The 10,074-nt window shown below is 41.7% G+C and overlaps 1 protein-coding gene across 2 annotated transcripts in view; it reads left to right on the forward strand.

The window, feature by feature from the left end:
• The first annotated feature begins 324 nt into the window (after positions 1-324).
• Positions 325-10,074, forward strand: part of FAF2 (Fas associated factor family member 2) — a 70,466-nt gene continuing 60,716 nt past the window's right edge. Inside the window, exons 1-2 of one of the 2 annotated variants that reach the window (XM_035014865.1) lie at positions 361-441; positions 4,445-4,557. Coding sequence is in view for 1 of the 2 variants with exons in the window: in XM_035014854.1 (XP_034870745.1) it covers positions 379-441 (63 nt within the window). In the remaining variant the exon portion in view is untranslated. Of the gene's footprint in view, positions 442-4,444; positions 4,558-10,074 lie in introns of both variants that reach the window. The other variant, XM_035014854.1, reaches the window with a different exon arrangement.

The following is a 10,074-nucleotide window of genomic DNA, read 5'->3' on the forward strand; positions in this document are numbered from 1 at the left end:
GAGAAAATGGTTAGGAAGCAGGCGAAATCTGCCGATTGGCATTCGGAAATTTCCGGAGCTTCTCGAGGAGCACTCGGGAGCTCTCGCCTCTGCGATCTCTTGGGAGTCTAGGGTCTCTACAGATCCCCTCTTCGCCTAAATCCTTAAAGCCGACTGATACCACAGTCCCTCGGCAATTTCCGGAAGTGTTCGGGATTGGCCCGAGCGTGGCGCCCTCTGACGGCGGGAACTGTCACCACGAGCACCCCTCCGGGCTGCGCCCGCACTCGCAGACGCAGTTGCACGCCGGCGGCCGTTCAGACCGGATGTGGTTGCTGCTGAGGTCACTTCCGGCGGGTGACGGTGAGGACGGGTCAGAAGCGTAGAGGCGGCGGCAAAATGGCGGCGCCTGAGGAGCGGGATCTAACCCAGGAGCAGACAGAGAAGCTGCTGCAATTTCAGGTAGCAGCGAGTACTCGGTGCAGCAAACGCCGCCACGGGCTGGGGAGTGGGCCCTCGGAGGAGCCCAGAACCCTTCTCAGATTGGGCCCGAGATTCTTCTCAGACCAGCGGCGGCCCCCTCCCCCCCAAACGCCAACTGCCCTGCTACTCCCAGCTCCCGAGCCTCTGTCAGGTCCCCCGCCTTCCCGCCAGGGTTGCGGCCCTCTCCTCTCCTCTCAGCGGGTCAGCTTCCCTGGTTTCCCTTAGCCGCACCCGTCCTCAACCATTCTTCCCAGACCGGTTACCCGTTGGACCCTTTCCGCCCTTCGACTCTAGATTTACCGAGATGCTTAATCCCCACCGCGGAGCTGGCCTAATTTCGGGTCTCTGGAAAACCTACCAGCATCCCATGCTGTTTATACAAATATTTATGGAAGGCCTCTTGGGTGCCTGGTCCTGTATTGGGCGCTCTGGTGGGGGAGGGGGCGGAGGTGGCCCCCACCCTAAAGGTGTGGGAGGACACCCCATAAGGAAACAATGCAAGTTTTAAGTGTCATCAGTGGCTTCTGACGGGGTTTTTTTTTTACCCTGGGCTTATTCCTGGACTCACGTTCTTGACAGTGCTTGAGGTGGGTGGTAACTTGCAGAAATCTGCTTCCTTTTAGTGGTTGTGTTAAGAACTTTTGGCACTAAGCACTTATTTCTGAGTTGGAGAGTGATTGGAGGAGACCCCTAGGGTGGGTAACCTTGACTCTTTATTACCCTAATGGGTACCAGTTTCCTTATTTCTAAAATACTTCTCTTAAAAAACGTCTGTCCCCTAAGGATATTGTGGAGATCAAATGAGTTTATGGACGTATGAAGGGCTTGTAAACTGAAATGTTTATTCCCAAGCGCTATCGCTACTATTAATCATGATTTCGTTTAGGATAGAATTAAAGTTAGTGGTACACTTATTTCCTAATATAAAATGTGCTCAACATTCATTAATTCAACATTATTTACCACGAACTTTAGTGTTCGGGCACTGCTAGTTCAAATGCCATTTATTGAGTACTTACCATGTTATAAGTACTTTGTAAACACATAGCAGACATGATCGCATTTAATGTAACAACCCTATGAGACTCATGCTGTTACAATCCTTATTTTACAGATGAGGAATGTGAGGCTTAAGAAGTAACATAGTTAGGTTACACAGCCAGTTAAGTGGTGGTATCGGATTTAAAGCCAGATCCATCTTTCCAGAACCTTTCCTGAGCTCTTGACTTGTGTGCTATACCACCTGTGTAAATATCAGTATACAGCTGAGAGTGGAATGCAAATGTTGTGATACTAAGTCTTTTTTTTTTTTTTTAACAAGTTATCACTTTTCTGTACTTTCCTTGATTAGATTTCACTATAATCTGAGGTGGGGTTTTCTTTAAATTGAGCAGTGGGTTGGAAGTGTATAAATGGAAAAATACTATTATAGAAATAGTTGACATTTGATTGGAGTTTTGAGTAAAGAAATTGAGGACACAGCAAATTAGGATCAGAGTGAATCAACAGCAGACAACCAGCCTCCTCTTCCTGGTAGACCACTTATTTCAGAGTTTTGTTTAATTTGGCAGACCATTTTACCCCTTACAGCTCTTTAGGGGTAAGCGTGATGTGAGTTATATGTCATGATGTACTTAGTTTGATACTGGGAAGACATGAATATGTGGTGGTATTTCTGAGGTGAAGTACATGGGTACCTCCATTTTTTCTTCATCGACATTTATATCAGTAAGAGGTGAGTGGTAGGTTAAGATTGTATTAAGATTGCTTTGTGAGGGGTGCCTGGCTGACTGAGTCAGTAGAGCATGTGACTCCTGATCTTAGGGTTGTGAGTTCAAGCCCCACGTTGAGCATAGAACTTAAAAAAAATCCTAAAAAAGCAGATTGCTTTAGGAAATTGGATTTACCAAGGCAAATGCATTTTCCATTTATGTGTTCCTTCAGCAGTTGCTGGATCAGGTTCATCATTCAGTTGCCATTGAACATTCTTTGAAACTTACTAGGTGTCAAGCATTATACCAAGTATTTAATGTACCTTAACTCTTCTAAACCTCTTAATAACATTGTAAGGAATTAACTCATTCATTTTGTTAATGAAGAAACAGGTTCTGAGAGGTCAAATCACTCACACAAGTAGTTAAGTGGCAGAGATTTAGAAATCCATACCCATAACCATCTTAGCTATAACCTATTGGAGAAGCAAGATACATACATACATAAATGAGTATCCTGCAATATATTAGTGTTCATAGTGTAATATGGTATAAACAAAGTGCTGTGGGAATTTAGGGAAGGATAGGAGTATCCACGGAGGTGGGAAGAGAAGAGAAGGATGACTTAGGGGTTAACCATTCATTAAGTATCTACTATGCCTTAGGCATGGTGCTAGATAGGTAGTTTATAACTATCATGCTTAATTCTCACAGAAGCCTTATAAAGTGCCATAGATGATAATAGCCGCTCCTAAGTGAGGAAACAGATTTATTGAAGTATTTGCCTAAGTTCATTAAGTTCCTAAATAGTGAGGATGGAATTGGAATTAGAAACCTAGTGGGTCTGGATCAGGCTTTAAGGCTGGGCTCTTTCCACTGTACTTTGCTAGTTTTGAAGGAGGAATAGAACTTCAACAGGTGGTAGGCAGAAGGATGCTGAAAGCTGAGGAAATGGCTTGAGCAATGTATGAAGATGGAAGAGTGTGGAGTGTTTGTTGTGATGGATTTAGAGAATTTAGAGAAGTGGTAAATAGGATTGGATAGGTAAATTAGAGCCAGATTTTAGAGGCCTTTCAAAGCTGTGCAGAATGGTTTAAATTTTAATCTGTACTCGTAGGGAGCTATCAAAGGTTTTTTTCCACTAGAGAGTAGCATAACACTAGGTTTCAGGTTTGCTTCACTAACAGTATGAAGCATGTGCTTGGAATATCCATAGGAGTCAGGACAGAACTGGGTGGTACTGCTAGGAACTAGTTCTCAATATGTTGCTTCATTTGATACATTGAAATTAGCAAAAGTAAAATATTTTAGAAATCTTAGGTTTCCTCTATTTCACTTTTATTTATTTTTTTAAAAGATTATTTATTTATTTATTTATTTGAGAGAGAGAATGAGATAGAGAGCATGAGAGGAGGGAGGTTCAGAGAGAGAAGCAGACTCCCTGCCGAGCAGGGAGCCCGATGCGGGACTCGATCCTGGGACTCCAGGATCATGACCTGAGCCGAAGGCAGTCGCTTAACCAGCTGAGCCACCCAGGCATCTGCTCTATTTCACTTTTATTGTGACATGTGATTTGACTGGAACTCCCTAGAGTATATTTATCATGCTTCTCAGTCCATTTGATGTTTTCTAAGACTTTTCTAGTTATCCTTTTCTCCTGTTTATTTTGGAACCAATTGAGTATGAATAGTGAACGCGCAATTTGTTTTAAGCTGTTTCAAATGGAAGAGAATGGGTCTTAAGAAGAGTTAATGCAGAGATGCCTGGGTGACTCAGTTAAGTGTCTGCCTTTGGCTCAGGTCATGATCCCAGGGTCCTGAGATCAAGTGCCGCTTTGGGCTCCTTGCTCAGTGAGGAGCCTGCTTCTCCTTCTGCCTGATGCTCCCCCTGCTTGTACGCTCTCTCTCTCTCTCTCTCTCTGACAAATAGATAAATAAAATCTTTAGGGAAAAAGAAGAGTTAATGCAGGGGAGCGTATAGGTGGCTCAGTCGGTTAAGTGTCGGCTAAGTGTCTGCCTTCGGCTCAGGTCATGGTCCTGGGGTCCTGGGATCAAGCCCCACGTCAGGCTCCCTGCTCAGCAGGGAGTCTGCTTCTCTCTCTCTCCCTCGGCCCCTCTCGTGCTCTCTCTCGGTCTCTCTCAAGTAAATAAATAAAATCTTTAAAAAAAAAAAAGAATGAAGGTATGGGTGAGGTTACTTTTACTGAAGTCCATTTTCCCAAATTTCCAAATATAACAGACTCCCCTAGTGCCTTGGTTTACTGCTTCTAGGTTGCTGTTTGAACCCCTGGAGAAAGATGACATGGCCAGAGAGAAGGGACTAAAGGAGCTATATGCATGGCCAGTGGAGGAAGAAATGATCCCTTTCTACTTTTTGTACAGATGTAAGAAATTTCTTTCCTTTTAAATGAATATTAGGGTGTGTGATCTTTGTTCTTTTAAATTATAGAAAGTTAAGCCTGAACTCTGGGCTGTAGAATCAGGTTTATAATTCACTTTGAAAATCTCTCTTTTTGGCTTCATCTGACTCTTTATTACCTAAAAGAAAAAGAATAACATGATGGTCTTTGTTCACGTATTTTTAAAAAATCAGAGTGATCTGTTTGAATTTTTTGCCCAGGAATTTGGTATTGTAGGAAAACCGTGAGCTTTGAAACTTGGGGCAAACCTGAATTAGCCTTTCAACTTAGCTTCTCATGAATTCTGTGACCTTGGGCATGTTCCCACTTTCTTGAATTCCCCCCCCCTATAAAATGGGGATACTATTACCTAATTCACAGTGGTTTTTATTTTTTACTTAAAAAATCTACCAATACCAAGTAATGCATACTTTATGCAAGTCAGTAACGTAAAATTGTAAAAGTGTAATTAAATTTCATCTTATTCCCCCCTCCTCATTCCCAGTTTGTTGTGTGTCTTTGTATACTTTTTTCTTCTGCATATACAGATACACATACTTAATGTGTAAGCTCTCTTACCCTTCACTTGACTGATTAGTTGGAGCAGATGGCTTCCAGTTCCTAAGATCTGCTCTGTAATATGTCCAGGTATTTTTGCTTTCACCAGTTGAGTTGTACTCTTGACAAAAGTCAGTTGTATTTTTTTTTAATTTTAAGATTTTATTTATTTGTTTGACACAGAGAGAGAGAGAGAGAGCAGGGGGAGCAACAGAGGGAGAGGGAGAAGCAGGCTCCCTGCTGAGCAGGGAGCCCGACGCGGGGCTCCATCCCAGGACCCCAGGATCATGACCTGAGCCGAAGGCAGACCTTAACGAATGAGCCACCCAGGCGCCTCAAAAGTCAGTTGTATTTGCTCCCAAACCATTGTGTGCTGGTTATATTTGTCATAAAAATAAAATACATAAACCATCAAAATATCAGTGCAAGAGTTTTTATCTGAAAACTAAATTACATGCTTTGGAAAAGGTCTTTAGGGTCAAGTTGCTGGAAAATTGTTATTCAGTTAGGTGTAGGCAAGATAGGTGTAAAGGTGACTTCGGAAAAAAATCATTAAGATTTAGTATTGTGCACTTAATGCTTGGCAAGTGCTTGGAGTTCTTGCACTCCAAGAAATTAAGTCAGTGTCTTATGGATATGGTTTATGCTAGAAAGACTCCAAAGAATGTTGGTGGACCCATGCCCAAAAGAAAAGGGTAGGCTTTCATCAAAAGATTGCTGCATAAATGTGTATGCTTCATGCTTTAAATGAAATATGTAAGTAATGTGTGGAATGTTTTTATTCTTCATCTTAAGTGACTTTTTAAATTAATTGACCAGTAAGTCTTATTCTCATTGGGTAAGAGCTTCTGCTGTCTTTGTCTTTAATAGAGGTAGGATCATATAATTATGAAAGTCAGCGTAGCATAGTAACTTGTCAGAAGACTGGCTGTGAAGTAAGACAGCCTGGTTTTGAATCCTAGCTTCTCCAATTATTAACTTTGTGACCTTGGGCGAGTTACTTAACCATTCTACTTCAGTTTCTTCATATGTGCAGTTACTATATTACCTACCTGAAGGGGTTGTTTCAGTAGTTAAATGTTAATATATCTAAAGCACTGGCAAATATTAAGTGCTTGAATGTTAAACATTATTATAGTTATTACTTTTTGGTTTTTAAAAAATTGAGGGACAATCAGATTGTTTTCATTTTTTGGTTTCATACAGCTAATGTCACAATGAATATCCTTGTAATAAACATCCCATTCTCAATCAACTTTTTTCAGGACCTGTTGTGTGCTAGTATAGTTCTAGGTACAGGGTACAGCGGAATATTAAATATAATTCCTACCCTTGTGGAGCTCACATTCTAGTGGAAGAGACAGAGTAGAGTCAAAATAAATAAATGAAACATAGGCTATGTTAGGTGGTGATAAATGCTGTGGAGAGAAATAAATAGGGAATTTTGAGGAGGGGGGGTGTTTAAATTTTTTTTTTTTTTTAAGATATATTTATTGGGCGCCTGGGTGACTCAGTTAAGTGTCTGCCTTGGGCTGGGGTCATTATCTCAGGGTCCTGGGATCGAGCCCCGCGTTGGGCTCCCCACTCAGTGGCGAGTCTGCTTCTCCCTCTCCCTCTGTGATCTCTTTCACTCTCACTCTCTCAAATAAATAAATAAAATCTTAAAAAAAAAAGATTTATTTATTTATTTTAGAGGGAGGAAGAGAGAGAGATCACACTACATGAGCAGGGGAGGGGCAGAGGGAGAGGGAAAGAGAAACTCAAGAAGATTCCTCACTGAACGTGGAGCCAGAGGCGGGGCTCCATCCCAGGATCCTGAGATTATGACCTGAGATGAAATCAACAGCTGGCCACTAAATCAACTAAGCCACCCAAGGGCCTGGGGGGTGGGGCGTTTAATTTTAAATAGGATTATCAAGGGAAGGCCTCACTGAGAGTGTGTTAATTGCGTGAAAACCTAAAGGTTAAGTACTAAACAAATCATGTGGGTACTTAGGGGAAGAGGATTCCAGATAGAGGGAGTAAGGCATGTAAGAGTCCTAAGGCATGGCCTCAAGGGACCTTGTCCAGGAATGGCAAGGAGGCCAGTGTGGCTAGAACTGAGGGGAAGGAGGGAGGAAGAAAGTAGGAGATAGGGTCAGAGAGTTAAAAGCAGGGCTAGTTCACAAATGGCCTTGTAGGCTGTTGTAAGAATTTTGGCTATAACTCTGAAGCAAGGTGGATTTTGAGTGATGACAGGATTTATGATTTATTAGGGTCACTCTGGCTATTTTCTTGAGGATAGCCTGAAGGAAGGTAAGGGAGGAGTAGGGAGACCAAGTAGGAGACTTTTGCAGTGATGTAAGACTGCTTGAACCAGGATGAATAGGAAAGTAATCATGAGGAGTAGTTGGATTCTGAATATATTTTGAAGGTAAAGTGGATGGGATTTTTTAAGGGATTGTATGTGAAGTGAGAGAGAAAGGGAGAAAGTAAGGATATCAGCTTTTTGACCTAAGTAACGAAATGGAAGAGTCATTAACTGGGATAAGGAAGGCTATGGGAGGAGCACATTTGGGTGTGGGGGTGAGATGAGTAGCTCAGTTTTGGTCATGTAAAGTTTGAGGTTTCTATCAGACATCCAAGATGTCTAACTGGGTATAGTAGTATTGAGTGCAGGAGAATGATCTAGGCTAGCAATACAAATTTGGAGATCATCTGCATATAGATAATATTTAAAGCCCTGAAACTGTTTGAGATCATCTGTAGAGCAAGAATATATAAAGAAATTTTGAGATTTGAAGGTGTTTTTGTTATTGATGTCACTTAAACATTTATTGAATGTTTACAGTTGACCCTTGAACAACATGGGTTTGAACTGCACAGGTCCATTTATAAGTGGATTTTTTTCAGTAAGTACTGTACTGTAAATGTATTTTCTCATTTTCTTAATAACATTTGCTTTCCACTTGCTTACTTTAAGAATACAATATATAATACATACAAATGTACAAAATATGTGTTAATCAACTGTGTTATCAATAAGGCTTCTTTCTGTTCAACAGTAGGCTATTAGATAAGTTTGGGGGAGTTGAAAGTCATACTTGATTTTCAACTGCATGGAGCTCAGTACTCCTAACTTCTATGTTGTTCAAGTGTTTACTGTATTCTATCCAAAGTGCTGTAGATTCGTTATGTCATTGATTCCTCTCAAAAAATAAATGGTATAGGTTCTGGTATTGGTGAGTAAACTAGGATCAGTACATAATTTACTGAAGGTTAGTAGTGACAAGCTTAGATTTGAATCTAGAACTCTGGATTCTTTCCTAGCACTGCCTCTCCAGCACTAAGTGTTGATTTGTTTTCAACTACAGGTAAGTGAATAGGACCAATAACAATAGCTATGTGGTAGGTTTTTTTTTTTTTTTAAGATTTTATTTATTTATTTGAGAGAGAGAATGAGATAGAGCATGGGGGGGGGTGGTCAGAGGGAGAAGCAGACTCCCCGCTGAGCAGGGAGCCCGATGCGGGACTCGATCCCAGGACCCCAGGATCATGACCTGAGCTGAAGGCAGTCGTTTAACCAACTGAGCCACCCAGGTGCCCGGTTTTGTTTTTTTTTTAAGATTTATTTATTTATCTGAGAGAGAGCGAGCGTGCACACGTGGTGGGGAGGGGTAGAGGGAGGTGGAGAGAAAAGCTAAAGCAGACTCCGAGCTGAGTGCGGGGCCGGAGGTGGGGCTCAATCCCATGACCCTGAGATCATGACCTAAGCTGACATCAAGAGCCACCTGCTTAACCGACTGTACCACCCAGGCCCCCCGCTCTGTGGTAGTTTTAAGAAAGCAAACACAGCAAAGGACGTCAAAAGTATGGTTCTAATTCCGGACATCATCACTCAGGATAATTCTCTTAACCTACTCTACATAAAAGTGGACTTTTTAAGCAGAAAGAAAGAAGAATCCTCAAAAGTGGGAATGAATAAAGAGGACAGGTCTCTCACTTCCATACCTACAGATATGAGAGAGAAAATGGTAGAGAGAAGGCTTCAGAGGAAGTATCTTCAGAAAAAAGCCAAGTTTCAGTTAGAACATGAAAGTGAAGGAAGTGTTTGGAGATGTAGTTATGGATATAGGGGATGTTGCTGATATAGCAGACCTTTTATTTCTGTAGAACAGAATCCTGGTGTTACTGGTTCAAAACAAATGTACTTTGTATGTTTTAATATCTATTAGACTATTTTCCAGGGAGTTTTGGCAGCTCACTCTCCAACCAAGAGGATGTGAGAGGACCTGTTTCCCCATATCCTTGCCTGCATTGGATGATAGCTTTTTGAATTTTTGTCAATATGATTAAATTTTTATTTATTTATTTATTTATTTATTTATTTATTTATTTAAATTTTTTTTTTAAGATTTTATTTATTTGCGAGAGAGAGAATGAGAGACAGAGAGCATGAGAGGGAGGAGGGTCAGAGGGAGAAGCAGACTCCCTGCTGAGCAGGGAGCCCGATGTGGGACTCGATCCCGGGACTCCAGGATCATGACCTGAGCCGAAGGCAGTCGCTCAACCAACTGAGCCACCCAGGCGCCCTGATTAAATTTTTAAAGTTCTTGTTTTAATTTGCATTTCTAGTAGTAGTGGTGGTTGTAGTTTCTGGCTTTGGTTTTTAGTCAAGTTTGAATAACTAATGCAAGCACTTGTTTTAATCTATTTCTAATAGGAAAGAATAAGGAACTTTAGAGACAGGGATTGGCTTTTCAGCCTCTTTTTTAATTTTTTTTAATTTTTGAGAGAGAGAGAGAAGGAGAAGGGTGAGGGTCAGAGGGAGAAGCAGACTCCCTGCCGAGCAGGGAGCCCGATGCGGGACTCGATCCAGGGACTCCAGGATCATGACCTGAGCCGAAGGCAGTCGCTTAACCAACTGAGCCACCCAGGCGCCCCCCCCCCTTTTTTTTTTTTTAA

This window comes from Mirounga leonina, unplaced genomic scaffold, assembly GCF_011800145.1.
Source record: "Mirounga leonina isolate KUSES-001 unplaced genomic scaffold, KU_Mleo_1.0 Mir_104, whole genome shotgun sequence".
Lineage (NCBI taxonomy): Eukaryota > Metazoa > Chordata > Mammalia > Carnivora > Phocidae > Mirounga > Mirounga leonina.